The 17,437-nt window shown below is 46.8% G+C and overlaps 1 protein-coding gene across 6 annotated transcripts in view; it reads left to right on the top strand.

Moving 5' to 3' along the window:
* COL20A1 (collagen type XX alpha 1 chain) overlaps window positions 1–17,437 on the top strand; it is a 102,802-nt gene that overhangs the window by 46,527 nt on the left and 38,838 nt on the right. For 5 of the 6 annotated variants that reach the window (XM_054045417.1, XM_054045421.1, XM_054045416.1 and 2 more), the window contains 6 exons: window positions 1,195–1,337; window positions 2,170–2,302; window positions 10,629–10,771; window positions 12,178–12,307; window positions 13,094–13,150; window positions 16,310–16,348. In XM_054045417.1, the coding sequence (XP_053901392.1) occupies window positions 1,195–1,337; window positions 2,170–2,302; window positions 10,629–10,771; window positions 12,178–12,307; window positions 13,094–13,150; window positions 16,310–16,348 (645 nt within the window). The remainder of the gene's footprint in view (window positions 1–1,194; window positions 1,338–2,169; window positions 2,303–10,628; window positions 10,772–12,177; window positions 12,308–13,093; window positions 13,151–16,309; window positions 16,349–17,437) is intronic. The other variant, XM_054045420.1, reaches the window with a different exon arrangement.

Below are 17,437 nucleotides of genomic sequence, written 5' to 3'. Positions count from 1 at the left end.
TATAACAGGTGTGGCTGAGGCTGGTGGGTTTTTTCGCCTTCTTCGCTGTGAAACCTACGGGTTGGGTTTTGGGCAACTGGAGGGCTGAAATTCTCCTTCCCAGAGGGCACAGCTGGGAGCTATGGGAGAGTCGTTTAGTTATTGCAACTTCTGGCAGGGGCCCAGTGCTGGAACTTGCTGATTTAGGCTCCAGATTCAAAGAGGTAACACAGTGGGCATCCCAAGAGCATCATCTTATGAGATGGAGGCATCATGTCTAACCCCCTAGGGACACAGGACACTAGACCAGGGGGACCACCCCACCAATGCACTTTACGGCAGTGCTGGCTGGGAGGTCAAAGTCCTCTCTCACTTCAACCCCTGAAAGGGGGAGGGATGTGGGTGGAGGCTCGCAGGGAATCACCTAGTGTGATGACTGGCTACCCCCATGGTGGGAGCACCCCAAGAATTGGCAAAGGATCAAGGGGTTGTCAAGTGACTGCACTGAGCTGTCCCTCGACAGGAACCTTGGATGTAATTTGACTAATAAACTTGCAGCCTGGTTAAAACCCTTCCCACGTGTCCTTGCTGCTCTCCTGCAGTGAGCACACCAAACCGGGTGGGTACCTGTGCATTCAGGCTTAAAACATGCATGTGTTAGAATATTCGCAGAGAGCGAACCCAATGGAGGGGGTGTAAAAGCCATCAGGGCAAAACTCAAACAAACCTTTGCGGGATTTGTGTGTGCGTCCAGCTGTATTATTTATATGCCGAGATGGGTCTGCTGCATTGTATGCTTGTCTATACCGTGCCTCGCCCAAGCTCCCACGGGGAGTCCTGTGAACTCTTAGAAGTGCTCAAGTTTAAACAAATTCATCCAAAATTATAAAAGTAAGGAAGACACTCTTGCCTCTCTGGGAGTTTAGTACATGGCATAATACTAACCTGTTTGTCCTTGAAAGCCACTCCCGGCATCTTCCCACTCCCAGCGCCAGCACTGCACATGTCCTCTCGCAAATACAATAATCATCTGTAATTAGTGTTTACAAATATTTTATCCAGGTCCCTCATGATGACCTGTTGTCATTTGGGGTCTGAAGAAGCGAATGGCAGGCTAGTGAGAGACAGCTGCCGGTGGACACTTTTCTCCCTGACCATCTGCTCTGTACCTTGGCTCTGGACAATCCTGACGCTTGTTTTCTTGGTGTCTTTCAGTAAAGGTTCCACCACCAAGTGACCTGAAGGTGGCTGAGCTCTCAGGAAACAATATCCAGTTGCAATGGGAAGCAGCCGCTGCCTCTGACGTCCTGGTTTATCAGATTAAATGGAATGCAAGTGGAGAAGAGAGCTCCCAGGAGGTAGAGTACAATATAGGCCTGGGGAGAATGAGGTGGTGTCCTGGATTTACAGGATCTATGCTATGCCCTGGCCTTTAAGCAGTCCTGTGGGAAGATCTCTTCAGTGTGCCAGTCCTCCAAGGGGTCACACTCTGCTCCAAGGATAGACCATGGGGCCTCAATGCCTCCTAGGCTGCGCCTGGGCTCCTGCCCTCCTGATTCTCATTGTGAGCTCTGTCCATTGTGGCAGACTCCTGCTCAGACTTTTACTCCCTTCGGGGTTCAGTGCAGTTCAGCAAGTATCTGCAGTGACTCCTCGCCACCGGCTTAAGCCTCAGGATATTTTGAGCTCCTATTGTGCAATGTTCATTTAAAGTAAAAATAGGGGCTGGAGGCGGGGATGGGGTAGAGTTTTGAAGACCTCTAATTCCTCAGGCGTGGCCACACAACTTTTCACAAAGCATCCTGCAGGTTCCAGAAGCAGCATCACAAAGCTGGTAACTGGAGTCAGGAGACAGTTGGAAGAGCTTCTACTTAACCCCCCCTTCTGTTTACTGGTCAACAACTTAACTGTGGTTGGGCTTTTGCAAGGACATCAGAAACATAGGTCCTGATGATAGTCACCCTGGTTGGACCATCATTTCTTTATAACGCTGCAAATACTGGGTGTCCTTATGTGAAGAGCATTCAGATCATTCTATCTGAGGTGATCAATCCTTTTGTAGAAAGAGACATGTTAGAGAACAGTGCCTCTTGTTATGAAAGGATTTGATACTTTAAGATGCCATACTCAACCAGGTAGTTGCAGCTGCCTGGGAACTCTACTTACATTCATTTCTCCTCCATGCTACAGCTGTCTGTTGCTGGGAACCTGGCTGTTGCCAGCTTACCAGGATTGAAAAAGAACACAGAATACCAGATATCGATCTGGGCATATTACAAGGATGGAGCTCGAAGCGACACTGTCTCTATTCTGCACAGAACCAGTAAGTGACCAATGTGAAATCTCTAGGTCTTCAGGGAAGGGAAGTCTCCGAACTAGTCACAGACCAATAACTCAGCTTTGAACAACAGGACGGCCCAGGCCTAAATGTCTAAAAGTGACTTGGGAGGCAAGGTGTGTGAGGTATTATCTTTTATTGGACCAACTAAGTGATTGGTGATTTTGGGTGACCAACCCGAGAGACCTTATAGGGTCTTGAGCACCTCCCCTCTGAAAGCCAGTCTTCTATGAAGATGTTTCAGGTGGATTAGCCAGAAATGGAGGCAGCCAATATCACTAATTGCCCTGGAGAATTTAGGTCCTAGTGAATGTATCTTTGTATAGATATTTTTAGAGGGGACAAGGCAGGGTGCATGTGAAGACTTATAATATCAGTTACAGGCATGTGCTCCCCTTCCCCCCATAAAAGCTGTGAGATGGCACCTTGGTCCTGCCCTGGAGTGATTTTTGCTTTGGTACTCTAGGGGTGAAACCCTGGCTCCATTAAAGTCAATAACAAAACACCCTTTGATGTCAATGGAGGCAGGATTGTCCCCTAGAACTTCTTTTGGTGACTGCTGGCCTCTGTATCTCTGATGCCTCTTGGTGAATTGATGGAAGGCTAAAATGATCTGCTTTCAGGAAGTATTTTAAGCAGTGAAGAAATGTATTATAACAATATGTAAAATGGCCTTCTTATTAGACACAGCTGTAGATGAACCCACTGAGTGACTGTTCCTTGGTGATCAGGGCTCTGTCTTTTAAAAGCCTCATGGAAAAATCATCATAACCTGGGACATCTGTCTCAACATAGTCTTCCCTGTACATCCGTAGGAGTGCCCTTTAGCTGGGTGTGCGTTGTATGTTCCAGGAAAGTACCACTGCATATGAAGTCGACATGTGTTTCTTAACTTCAAGTGACATGTATTGGGTGAGTCCCTAGTGCCGCAGACAGTGTGCTGGATGGCCGATGTGTTATAGATTTGCAGTCTGCTCAAGAAAGCAGGCTGGTTTTATAAGCCAATAGTTTTTGGTACCCTTGAAATGTAGTTTCCTTTTTCCCCATAAGAGGTGTGATAGACCCAGGCCAGTTGGGTACAGCAGAATAGCAGAAGGCAGATATACCGGCCAGTGGATTAACAGTTTTCTGTTCCCTGACTGACCAGAGCAGGGGTTGCTCCAGGCTAATGAGAACACCTGACTCCAATTAACCTGCAAAGAGTCAGGTGAGGGCATTAAGCTAATGTGACCGCCTGACTCTAATTAAGGTCCCGCTGATACTATAAAAAGGGCTCACTCCAGTCAGGCAGAGGGGAGCAGAAGTGTGGTTGAAGGGCTGGTTAATGAAGACACCCTCAAGTTATTGATAAGGGAGCCCTAAGGTAAGGGTGAAGAAGGGAGAAGCAGGAGAGCTGTGGGGAAGTGGCCCAGGGAAATGTAGCAACTCTGGCAGTGAAAGGTTGGCTGCCAACAGCTGCTACCATTAGGGTCCCTGGGATGGAACCCGGAGTAAAGGGCGGGCCCGGGTTCCCCCCAACCCACCACTCCAGGAACACCTCCTGGAAGGGGAAGTCAGGCCCCTGTCAGGACAGGAGGCTAAAACTGTTCTAAAACAAGCTCTAGGGACAACAGAGACTGTGGGAGTTCTCTCACCAACCTCCTTGCTGGCTTATGATGAAAAGGGCTCAGTGGACTGTAACCCTGGCCCTAGAGAGAGAAGGATTACATGGAGGGTCACAGAGAGCCACTGAGGCTAGCATAGACCGCCTAGAAGCGCAGGACCCACGGGGACAAGGTCAGAGCTCTGCCACAGAGGATATAGGATATATTGGAGTGGATTGCACGGACTTTCTGTAGGCTGTTTAATTCACTGTCTAGATGTTTCCTGATGAACGTTACTTGTTTATAACATACTGTCTATTAAGGAAGGCGAGGAATCATTTGGGGTCCTAATTGCTGAGTCATTCTTCATTGGGGGCACTTCCAAGAATGAGAGTGAGCCTTGCAGTCGGACTCTGCTCTAAGGGAAAGTCTGAATCTTGCTTGGTGCCGACAGAATGAAGTTAAAAAGTGGCCTTCCCAAAGGTCCTCTTAATGAATACCCCCTGTCTAATGGCTTTGTGGCCAGGGAATGGAACACGAGTCATTTAATATCTGTGAGCTGCTCCTTCTCCTCTTAGTTCCCAACAGTCTTTGCAGAATAAACTCGTTCTGTCTGGTTTTGTGTTTTCTGAGTTGGTGAAGCTCAGAGTAAATGGCTGTCTTGGAATCCAAAGCCCGGCTTTTATTAATAATGAATACTAATAATGTATGCTTGCGTAAAGCTACCGCAGGCGAGCCTCCAAGTGCTGTGCAGCACAAAGGTGAATTGATGCAACAGACTCACTGTGCATCAGACTATTGTACAGGACAGAGGGATAACTGCAGCTATTTAGAGGCTTCAGTAAATAAACAGGTAGGTTTCAAGATGTGAATTCCACAATGTCAAACCTGAGCGGTGAGCTCAGACCAGATCCACAACCCACTGCAAATCTTGTTTGTGTTGTGCTTGGCATACTCAGAAGACAGGCCAAGGACAGAACTGACCCTACGGTGTATATTTCCCATTCTTTGCTAGTGCTGGAGTAAGTCTGAGAGACGTTGGTGGGACAATGAAGGGGGTGCAGCTTGCACTCCTGCTGCCCATTACATATCTTTCCAATGAGTGAATAGGGGATTTTGTGTGTCACGGATATCAGTCTTTCACCGCCACTTAATTCGTGCAAAGAGCCAGATGCTCAACAAATTAGACCAGCAGTTACACAGCCAGAGCGCATGCTTAATTTACAAGCGCAATTACCCAGTGTGACAAAGTTCCTCCTCTATCTTGGTGGGTCCTGCGCTTATTGGCGGATTTTCTTGCCTCAGAGATTCACCATGTGGGTTGGGGAACAGCCCAGAGACCTTCCCCTCTGGAAGAACCCACAGTCCAGGTCAATTGGGAGGTTTTGGGGGGAACCCGGGCCCGCACTCTACTCCGGGTTCCAGCCCAGGGTCCTGTGGACTGCAGCTGTCTATAGTGCCTCCTGTAACAGCTGCATGACAGCTACAGCTCCCTGGGCTACTTCCCCATGGCCTCCTCCAAACACCTTCCTTAGTCTCACCACAAGACCTTCCTCCTGGTGTCTGATAATGCTTGTGCTCCTCAGTCCTCCAGCAGCACTCACTCTCAACTCCTTGCGCCTCTTGCTCCCAGCTCCTCACACTCACACCACAAACTGAAGTGAGCTCCTTTTTAAAGCCCAGTGCCCTGATTAGCCTGCCTTTTTGATTCTAGCAGTTTCTTCTTAATTGGCTCCAAGTGTCCTAATTAGCCTGCCTGCCTTAACTGGTTGTAGCAGGTTCCTGATTACTCTAGTGCAGCCCCTGCTCTGGTCACTCAGGGAACAGAAAACTACTCATCCAGTGACCAGTATATTTGCCCTCTACCAGACTCCTGTACCCCACTGGTCTGGGTCTGTCACACCAGTTTGCGCATGCAATCCAAATAAGTGCGTATGTAAACTGGGACTGGATTTTGCGTGCACAACTGGATGCCTAACATGTTTGAAAATCTGTCTCTCAATTTAAAAATGCCAGTGAGGAAAAATGAAGTTAAGAGGAGTGGGTGGTTTCAAAGAGAGAGTGCAACTCCCGGGGGGCCCCAATAGCTTGAAAAAGGCTAAGATGGCCAGTGTCCTGGTAGAGAGGGGAGGAACTGGCAAGGTTATGGGAAAGACTTGCACTCTCTTTTGTGGCCAAGTTCAAATGAGCATCCTTGAAAAAATCTTAATTGTATGATCAGGGCCGGCTCCAGGCACCAGCTTAACAAGCAGGTGCTTGGGGCGGCCAAGGGAGAGGGGCGGCACCTGCGACAATTCGGGGGTGGCAGGTCCCTCACTTGCTCCAGGAGCGAAGGACCTGTCGCTGAACTGCCGCCGCCAATCGCGGCTTTTTTTTTTTTTTTTGCTTGGGGTGGCAGAAATGCTGGAGCCGGCCCCGTGTATGATTCCTCCTCAGTCCCCACTCTGACGTGCTTCTTCAAACCAACGTTTGCGGGATGAAATACCAATGACGTGTCAAAAATCTTCCAAGCCCTCCTCCGAGTGGAAGGCTTATGTTGCATCGTAGCCAGCAGGTGCACGCATGCTGTGATAAGAGAGAGCCTGGGTGCAGAGCAGGGTGTATATGTGGGATGAAAAGTGACTCATGCTCTTTTTGTTGTTTTTTCTCATCCCTCCATATAGGAAGAGGCTAAACCAGTAAGTTCTTTTAAAAAAAAAATGGTATGCAGTATCTTGCAAGAAATACAGCAACCTCAGGGCAGCCACTGAAGTGAGTCTCTTGCCCTAGAAGCCTGAGGCTATGTAGGAAGCGTGAGGAACACAAGCGCCTCTCTTTCTCTGTTCTCCCCAGGAGAATATGGCCCCCTTGAAGGCTAAGAGAAAAATGACTGCCTTTGTGTATTGGCTTTGCAATGTGGAACTAAATACCCCTCTTGGTGCTGAGGTGAGCACAGCGAGTTCATTTTAATCAGGACTATTTCCCTGCTCAATCCACATACAAAACTGTGTGCAGGTAGATTGTACTCAATGGACGGTGCAGGACATTTCTCTCTTGCAGACAACAGGCCCTGTCACAAAAATCCATCACTCGGCAGGGCAGTGTGTGCTACCTTACAAAGGGACGGTTTAGAAACAACATAGGTGTTGTAACCACCTGTTCTCTCTCGTGTTACACTTAGATTTTAGGGTCTTTGCAGCAGGGACTGTGTTTTCATTATCATTATCTAGCTCAATGGGCACTGATCCTTGATTGGGACCTCTAGGTGCTACCACAATGCAAGTAATTATTATTAATAGCAACACAAAAGCACATATACACAACCCTTTGTGCACAGTAATGGGATGTCATGTAACATTGCATATCTTTTTGGGACCTATCGGAGTCTTTAATATCTGTGCCATAGACCTAATGATCTTCCTGTTTGCTCCCTTTCAAGGATTTGTAAGGCAGCTGCCATCCTTCTGCCTGAGAAGGATGGGATGGGACTCCCTTTAAAACCCACCAAGACTGTTCTTTCAAAAGCTTGGATGAGTGAAGTGAGGCATCCAGCCCCCTTTCCCTGGAGCGAAGTACTACTCCTCCACCTGAGGTTGCCACCAATCTGCTTGTCCTGAAGGACAAAATGATCAGAGTCGGACCCCCCACATTTCAATGCTTGTGTTTGAAACCACAGCAATGTGCGGTAATGCTGGGTGAGCATGAGATGATACTTCATCAGCACATTGGGACCTGGCATTATTGTCCAGCATGGTGTTTCAAAGCCCCAACCTCTTAGGAATAGGGTGTGATGTGACATTTAAAGGAATGCCTGGGAACAAACATAGCATTCCAACTGTACAGCGAGCTTGGTTTCCCCAGTCCTAGGATTTTCCTACTCCTGACCTGGGAGTAGAACACGCGTTGGTCTGTCACCCTCTGGAGCTAACATCCACAGTGGCAAAGTCATGAATAGATAGGTCCTTAAACTTGGGCAAGCTGATGCTTAGTTTAGTAAATAAGTTTAATGAAATTAATGGCGAGGAGCGGAAATGCTGGGAAGAATCCAGAATACTAAGCAATGAGGGCAAGAGAAACTCAGCTGCATCGTGTGTGTAATAATGATGGACAAGGCTCCGAAGGGACATTTGAAATGGGCAGCAGTGCAGCTTAGCAGAGAGGTCTGGAGCTTCACTCTGATTTGAGGACATATATATTATACCAATTAGACCGAGGAGTCCGACGGCTGAAAACCCTCCTGGGAAGGAAGCGTGGAAAAGGTTTAAGGGGCAGCACGTGAGGCTGGCACAGATGGCACTCTCCATGTTAGAGAAACTCACTTCCTCCTGGGCAGCCTAGAAATTTGACCTTTCCCCTGTCTGTCAGATCTGTGCTGTCAGATTCTGCAGGGCCCTGGGAGCTTTCCAAGTAATTCCGACTTCGAAGTTTTCCGCTAACTTACTCTATCTTGTTAGCTTGGGTTATCTTAAAATAACGACAGGGAAACAGTGAATTGGAGGCACATCTTAGCTGAATGAAATGGTTGGTACAGGCAGCAAACCTGTGAGAGGCGCTGGGTGCTATGAAGCAGGCTGGGGGCGGTCTTGCCTAATGGTCAGGGTGGGAGGCTGGCCTTGTGGTCAGTGTGGAGGTGACGGGGCCTACTGGCCAGAGGCCAAATCAGGAGCCAAGTTACCAAGAGAGCGAGCTGGAGCCAAGCGCTGGGAATCAGGAGCAAAGGGTCAGACCCAGAGAATCAGCCAGAGCAGGGGCTGGCACCAGGAGCAGGAACCAGGAACCGTGAGTCAACGGGAAGAAGCCAGGAACAAGGAGTTAGGAGCAGAACCAGAAACCCAGCAGCAGGCGTGGAATGCGTTTGAGCAGCCAGGGACCCGGTGCTGTTACAGGGCTGAAGTCTTCAGCCAGTCAGGAGGCCTGGTTCATCAATTAAACTCATCTGAAGGCAGTGAACTGGGTCTGGGTTTGGCGGTGGGTCCCAGACACGGGGAGCACCCACAGAGCATGGGGTAGTGCAGGATTGTTAAGTGATAGTGCTACTGGAGGGATATTCCCTCCCTCACTGGCCTTGCATACAGGGAGTATTTTCAGAAAGTCTCCTACCATCGATTAAGCACCAGCACCGTTGGCGGAAGTGCTAGTGTAGACAAGGCACTGGCATTTTTTTACTACTGTGTCATCTAATCCCGCTCTGAGCAGGCCTAGATGATCTTGTGATGGGGCGTCTGGTGGGAACAGGTGTAATCTGGGCTCCGCTGAAACTCGCTTTCAACCTTAACTCTTTTTCTGAACACAGCTTTTTTTGTTTGTGACTCAAGAACCTGACCTGTGCCCAGGCAGACTGCTCCCCTCCTTCACCCCAGAACAAACACACTTCAGCCTGTCCTTGTTTACCTCCCCTTGGGCTGCCATGCAGCAGTACCCTCAAGGCTCAGTCAATAGCTTTTGATTTGGTTTCAATAAAACAAAGCTTATTTGACCCAGGAAAGGGGAGAGAGAATCAATGAAAAAGCAAAGCGAGCCACAAAGCGTCCTTCAAAGCACATTCTGAGGTGACCTCAGTCCTCGCTGTGTGGGCAGAAGGGCACCTTTGTGTTATAGGTGAAGCTTGAGAAGAGAGAGCTCGTATCCTGGATTCAGCCATGTCCTTACTTGTCCTTTGGGTTCATCTGCTACATTTTCGTCTCTCTCAGTTTACCTTGCTTCCCTCTTTCCTCCTTAGACTTTCCCTTCTTAGTGCCGGCCTTGTCCCCTCTTGGTTTTCAAGACCAGACTCTAACCGTTGGGCAAGAGACCATTTAGCAACAAACTCCTTTTTGTGGGTGACTCCATATTTCTCTCTCACGCCCTGTGATATGTTTGAACCATACGTCAAGCAGAGGTTGCCCATCCCTTTCGGTGCAGTTGGCTTCCTCAGCCATTGTCTTAGGGTGTGTCCACATTGCGCTAAAAAACCCACAGCACCAAGTCTCAGAGCCTAGGTCTATTGAGTTGGCCTTGGGCTATGGGGCTAAAAATTGCAGCATAGACAATTGGGCTTGGTCTGGACTCTAAGACCCTTACCACTGTAGGAGTCACATTCAGCTCAGGATATGCAATGGGAATCGCACCCAAACTTCCTATGAAACATCTTCAGAAGTCTGTGGGTGGTCTGATGAGAGTGAGCCAAGCAGTGTCACGCTCTGCAAGGCTGCTAATATTTTAGTAAGAAATTGAATTTAAAAACAAGAAGGGACAAATGGATGTTGCATTTACTGGACAATATCAACTTAGCAATGACATCAGAGTAAATTGGAGTGTCCGATCCACTCCTGACCATCTCTAAAGCCATTTCACAATGTGTCTTCTTTATATCTTGGGTCAGAGATACATGCCACCTTGGGTATCTGTGGGGCGCGCACACTCACTCACTCACTCACTCACTCACTCACTCACTCACTCACTCACTCACTCACTATGCTTCTAGGTCTCCCTTCTCCTCTCCAAAGCTTTTCTTCCAGCTCCCAGGCCTCTCTTGTCTCAGTGTTGAGTCCTTTCTATATACCCTTAGGCAATCCACTCTCCTCCAAGATCTCAGTCTCTCTCGTTCCCTGGCCCTTAGGTGACGCCCCTCTGTCTCCATTCTGAGCTCTCACTATGATGGTAGCAGAGCAGTGAAGCACTTACTAATGTGCCAGATGGAGTGTTTTTGGCCTAGTTTGTATCCATCGCTATCTGCCCATCATCTAGTTCATATTTGTTCCCTGCTGCAGCTTCCCAGAGCCCACCCACCAACCCTGTTATAGACTCGGAGACCCCCAATAGCCTGCAGGTCCACTGGAGTCCCCCTGGTGGCCACATACAGTACTACAGAGTAACCTACGCTCCTGAATCTGATGACAGCGCTCAGCAAACAGTAAGTCCTTGGTTGCTTTTGGACATGCCAGGCACTTGACTAAAGAGACAAAGGCCAATGTCATCCCTGATGTGTCTCTATTGAAGTCAGTGGGGTTACCCCAAGGATATATTTGGTCAAGAGTACAAGCGCAACTCACTTCCTTCATCTGATTAATGGCAGCGCCTTGGAGACAGGAAGGGGGTGTTCAGTTGTGAATTCAAACCAAGGCCTTTTAGGCTCTTGCATGGATTTCTGTATAAAACATCAGGAGAATTCATTGCAGTCAAAGCCCCACAGACTACAGCCACCTCTTTTATCCCCTCCCTCGCCATAAACCGGAGGGCTGCATTTCCAATAGATGAAGGATTATGGACAAATCCCCTGCTCTGACCTCAAGTGATTAAGCATTAACCTTTATCACTCAAATTCTCCGTTTAGACCCAGTTAGACTGCAGTACCCTAAGGAAGTTTGAAATTCATCGGGATGGAGAATGCCCCCATGTTCATACAGAGCTGCCCAGCACCTAGATAAGCCTGGTCTGATGACTTTCTTCCTCCAGTCTATAGCTTCAATAGGAAAACAAAGCAAGAAACCATGGCTGATGAAACTCCCTCGGTGTTTCCATTTAGTTGAGGCAACATTGGCCTGAGACCGGTAGGCTTGTCCAATTTAGATACCCATTAGGAAAATGTGAACAGGGGACATTTTCCAGAATAAATAAGAACACTTTCAATGGCAGCTGGATGCCTAACTCCCCCTATACCTTTGAAAATCTTCCCTGATGAGCTGAGGGGCAGTCTCGGCACCTAGTGGGAATCTAAGGGCTGGCGGGGGAGGGGAGGAGGGAGCTGGGTGTCTGCAGGAAAAGAGTTGGGAGAAGAGAGGATTTATCGTTTCGCTCGCAATTCAAAAACAAATTTTTACGTATTTTCAGGTTGAATTAAAAATGATTTTTTTCAAAATTTTCACGGCAACCAAAAAATCATTTTGGGTCAAATGAAACATTTTGTCGAGACAAAATTGTTTCATTTTGTTTCATTCATTTTTAAATGTTTGTAAAAATAAAATGAAAGGAAATGTTGAAATTGAAAGCGATTTCAAATCGAAAAATTGAAATGTTTCATTTAGAAAATGTGGAAAGGAAACTTTTTGATTGTTTGGGATTTCCTCCTCCCCTCCTACCCTCCCCACCAATTGAAACAGTTTGGAGAAACCAACATGAACTTGAGAAATGTTTCAATGTCGCTGAATCTGCTGTGTCGGCAGAAACAAGTTTTGGGTGAAGAACCTTTCCCAGCTCTAGCTGGGAAGCGGAGTGTGGTCATCAGCTCTTAGTCTAAACTGCTTTGCTGTTGCCCTGTATTGCCCACTTGTATCCGCAAATGAATAAAAGCTGTAAGAGTCTTTCTCATCTTTGCCGTAGATAATGGTTTCTGGTAAAAGCAGCAGAGTGACCCTGCAGTCACTGCTTCCCAATACAGAATACAAGGTGATGGTTTCTGCTGTCCATGACACAGGAGAGAGTGACGTTGTATCCACTACTGGCCAAACTGGTAGGCAAATCAGTAGGCATTTACCTTTTATGCATTGCCTTTTATCCAGAGATCTCCAATAATTTACAAAAGTGTGATGCTGTCATTATCCCTATTAAGCAGGGGCTTGGAAAGAGAAAGAGGGAAAAGCAACGTTAGAAGTTAAAGAGCCAGAGACCGATTTGGCCAAATTAATCTCAGTGTAACTCTGTGGAAGTCAACAGAGATACTCCTCAGATTAGTTGCACCCTGGAAGTATATGAAGATGTACTTGCTTGTGTAGGATAAGCAGTTTACGTATAGGGCCAGCCTTTCAGAAGGGTTGGTCACCCTTTTGCAGATGTAATGTGCACAGAAAGTTGAACTGTGGGTATAAATCTGAGTAATACAAATGAAAATATAGATGTAGCTACCAGTCTGTGTTTGCAAATCAGATAGTTAGAGATGCATGTACTTGGATAGGCAACCACGGTCCGTTCTGCAAGCACAAAAATGAGGGTGCAACATTTTCAGGGTACAACTTGTGCCCTGGAAAGGGAGCCAAGTCCTCAGCCCTTTTGCAAATTCCAGTAGGAAAATGAACGTCTAACCTCTTTAAAAAGGGAAATGAGGTTGGACACAATAGGTCCCCACTTGGAACAATGGGACCAAGACACGGCTCAAACAATGTGCCCATTTCCTCTCACATTCCCAAGCTATTGTTTTCAGTCAGAAGGGAGCACAGGGAAGGTCTAATAACCATGAACAATAGTGAGCCAAACATCACAATCCCAGAACCAGGACTCACAAATGCATTTATTCTTACAGCTTCTGCCTCGGCTAAACTGCCCTCAGCACAAGGCTCCGGTCCCTTCCAAACAGAGGGTAAGTCGCGTGTGAGAGAGCTGAAATTCACAAGTGTCTTCTTGCAGTGGCAACTCAAGCTGTTGGGGCTTAGCACTTCAAGTAGGACGGGGTGTAAGTCGTTTCTCACACCATGGAAGATGATGCTGGGGACATGTATCTTTCCAGCATGAGTCTAATGTAAACCCAGCAGGAGTAGGTGTAACCCATGCCTCCTTGGTGTGGTGCTCTGTCCCCCTCTGGAGACAGGGTCTGTTGGCATTACAAGTGAGGGCTCATCTGGAATATTAACTGGGAAGATTCTGAAGCTTAAGATGCACTTCCTCAGCTAGGGCAAGTATGTGTGCAGGCTGTCTTGCTGTTTTTGAGATCTGGGTTCTCTGAAATGCTTTTGTTCTAAACCAATGACACTTTGCTTTAAGGAGGCTGTTTGATCGCTGATTGGCACTGTCGTTGCCCAGGGAGAACAGAACTGCAGGGTCTGGAGGTCAATCTGACCTGCTGAGGTGGTCACACTTGATACACAGGGGACTGCAACCCAGGGCCTGGTCTGAGAGTGTGTGATTCCACCCCAAGACAGAGATGATGGCCCAAGACCTAGAAGGCGCGCTCTCAGAGAGAGCAGGAGGGGTCAGAGGTGGAACTCACCCAGGAACTGGCCATTTCAATAGAACCCTATTCCATTTCTTTATCGCACAGTGCTGGTTCTAATCCCAGTTCTACAGAACTCTTCCAGAAAGAAAAACTTGCTTTATGTGCATGCAAACCAATGCATCTCAAAATAATAGAGGCCAATGGAAAATGTCACCCTTTTGGTTTAGTACCTGATGTCCATAGTCCCAGAGCCATCAGACTCACAGCCTTCAGGTCTCAGAATAGCAGCCGTGTTAGTCTGTATCCGCAAAAAGAACAGGAGTACTTGTGGCACCTTAGAGAGTAACAAATTTATTTGAGCATAAGCTTTCGTGAGCTACAGCCCACTTCTTCGGATGCATAGAATGGAACATATATTGAGGAGATATATATACACATACAGAGAGCATAAAAAGGTGGGAGTTGTCTTACCAACTCTGAGAAGCCAATTAAGTAAGAAAAAAACTTTTGAAGTGATAATCAAGATAGCCCAGTACAGACAGTTTGATAAGAAGTGTGAGAATACTTACAAGGGGAGATAGATTCAATGTTTGTAATGGCTCAGCCATTTCCAGTCTCTATTCAAGCCTAAGTTGATGGTATCTAGTTTGCATATCAATTCCAGCTCAGCAGTTTCTCATTGGAGTCTGTTTCTGAAGCTTTTCTGTTGCAAAATTGCCACCCGCAGGTCTGTCATTGGATGACCAGACAGGTTAAAGTGTTCTCCTACTGGTTTTTAATGTTATGATTCCTGATGTCAGATTTGTGTCCATTAATTCTTTTGCGTAGAGACTGTCCGGTTTGGCCAATGTATACGGCAGAGGGGCATTGCTGGCACATGATGGCATATATCACATTGGTAGATGTGCAGGTGAATGAGCCCCTGATGATGTGGCTGATGTGATTAGGTCCTATGATGATGACACTTGAATAGATATGTGGACAGAGTTGGCATTGTTTCACACCCCAGAGTGCTATGATACCAACCGCCTGTGGCTCATACTTGGTGGGTGAGAGGGGTCACAAATTAACACAGTGAACTGGGCTTTTCAGGTGCACGTTTATTTGCCAAGGGGAATGGGGAGGGAATGACCAGCTCCACCTATCTTTTACAGTAGTCAAGTACTGAAAATTGGAACCCTGCTTGTCTGGTGAGCTATGAAATGCCATATGATGTAGTAATAGCAACAGAACGTTTATAATGCAACCTTAATGTAATGAGCTGCTAAGCTGCATTAAACTAGTGACCTAAAAAGCCATTTAGGAAATAGCCAACCTCTCAAGTGTGCTTGATTTTCAGGGACATCTCTGACTTTCAGATATTTTCCTTGTCCCAGTTCCATCTGGCATCCAGGGCCCTTGGATTTAAACAGCAGCAACTAATTGAAAGTAACATTCACGCTCTGTTTTCTAAAACACTGCCATACTCAAACCACTTAAATGGGGAGAGCACTTTAGAACTTGTCACCAAAGAGCTTTTGATTCTAGTCCTTTGTCCCTAATTTATATGAGTAGCGTCCTTATATTTTGCTCTCGCTGCCTCAGGGATGTGATTAGATTGAGCAGAGGATTTCCTGAAAAGGTGAACGGCAAAGGATTGTCATTTTTTTTTTTTAAAGATTAAGTTCCAAAATGTAATAACAAATGAAAGAATGCACTTAAATCCAGATTTTCAGAATTACGTGGACATGCATAGTCTTTGTGTGCAATTACCACAATTGTATATGCAGCCATGGCAATTGCATATGCACATTTTGTGTGTAAATGCATGCACAGATTTTGTGCATGTGGTTGCTTATACTAGCTTCTGAGACTCTTGGCTATGCCACTTAAACATGATGCGGAGAGGTAAATTTTGCAAAGATGAAATCTCAGCTCCTTGCTCAAAAATGGTTGGTCAGTTGTGTTCCTTTGTTTTGCAATGCAGTTAGAGCAATCGTTTATGCAAACTGGGCAATTACATTTGCATTACATGTTTAGGTATCCAGACTACAACTAAACAGAAATATCAAAGAAAAAGCCCATTATAACTGCGTTTTAAGACCACAACGGGCAAGCAGTAGTAGAAGATTGAGTCAAAACAAAGTTATGATGAAGAGGCCTGCCGATAAAGGATAATCATTTCAAAGGCTTGAGTGATGAGTGAGCCATGCAAAACCTTGCAAACTTCCATATTTGCCTGTGCGGATTGGCTAAGTGCATATGCAGCTTCTTGTCATAGACCCACGTTTGCATGGAGTACAAGTTTTCAACCAGTGTGTCTTCAAGCCATTGAAAATATGGCCCAAATGTATGCTGTTGGATTGCCCAGAAGTGTAATGATTATTGCTACCATCAGGCTGGGCCCTGGTCTCAAGGAATTGACCATATTGTAGGATATTATGGTATATATGCCAAGATGTCTACCCAGACTCACTCACTAGGTCTCTATGTGCTTTCCGTTCTGCTGCAGACCACAGCCATGGCCGCTGTATTCCTGTAATAAGTTGCTAGTTTGGTTTCCATTGGGTCTCATGATTTTTCCTGGTTTTTTTTTTCCTCCTGCAGCTTGCCCCACTATCAGTTCCACTGAAGGCTCTCTGCAAGGTACCTTACTAGTTCTCAGTCCCAGGTGGGCTCTGTCATGAATGTGGAAACACTGTTTGATCCTGACTAACCTTTAATCTGCATCGCTGTTACAAAAGCTTGCCTGGCACACATTAATGTCATCTTCCCCACACCCAGAGTTCTGTTGCCGAGTCGGAAAGTCTGATGCAGGAAACCTGGGAGAGCTCAACAAATGTCTCCACCCAACACCTTCATTTCCTTTCCCTTTCCCCACCACATTGGGCAACAGAAATACATTTCCTTGTTGTACTGAGAATCTTATTTCATCCATCCAAGCTAGGTAGGTAGATTTATGCACCTCAGCTCTCCCATCACCCACCTATGTCAACCTTTTTGGGGGAACAGCTAGCGGTTAAGGTTGGGAATTGCAAAGCCCCATAGGAAGTTAGGCATCCAACTTCCATTGCACTACCAGGCAATTTGTGTGCCCAAGGCACTTAGGCTCCTTCAGTAACCCCAGCCTAAAGGTTTTCCCCTTTCCCTCCCGCAAGGTAATCTCTGCAGGTTGTAAAGGATGTAGACATGCCCAGGGTTTCTGTCAGGACTCAAATGGTATATATTTAACTAGGGGAACTCTACTCCCCATTTATCCTCTTTATACACTGTAGGACCCATTATATATAGTTTGCAACCTAGAAAGTGACTTGTACTGCCTATATGGCAGCCCAGCCCCACATCTTCCTAGAGAGATCTAGTGGTCAGGGCTCCAGCCTGAGATTCAGAAGACCTGGGTTCAACCCCTAGCCCTGCCAGAATCTTAGAATCATAGAATATCAGGGTTGGAAGGCACCTCAGGAGGTCATCTAGTTCAACCCCCTGCTCAAAGTAGGACCAGTCCCCAGAGATATTTTTGCCCCAGATCCCTAAATGGCCCCCTCAAGGATTGAACTCACAACCCTGGGTTTAGCAGGCCAATGCTCAAACCACAACTTCTTTGAGTCGCTTAAGGTACGACATTTGAGCTGGGAGATGTGATTCCCAGCTTGTGTAGACATACCCACGCTAGCTCTGGTTGAGCTAACACCTGAAAATAGCAGTGTATCTGTGGTTGCATGGGCCACAGTTCAG

Source organism: Malaclemys terrapin, chromosome 12 (assembly GCF_027887155.1).
Source record: "Malaclemys terrapin pileata isolate rMalTer1 chromosome 12, rMalTer1.hap1, whole genome shotgun sequence".
NCBI classification, from domain to species: domain Eukaryota; kingdom Metazoa; phylum Chordata; order Testudines; family Emydidae; genus Malaclemys; species Malaclemys terrapin.
The sequence above is the reverse complement of the archived record's forward strand: the minus strand, read 5'-3'. Positions and strand labels throughout refer to the sequence as shown.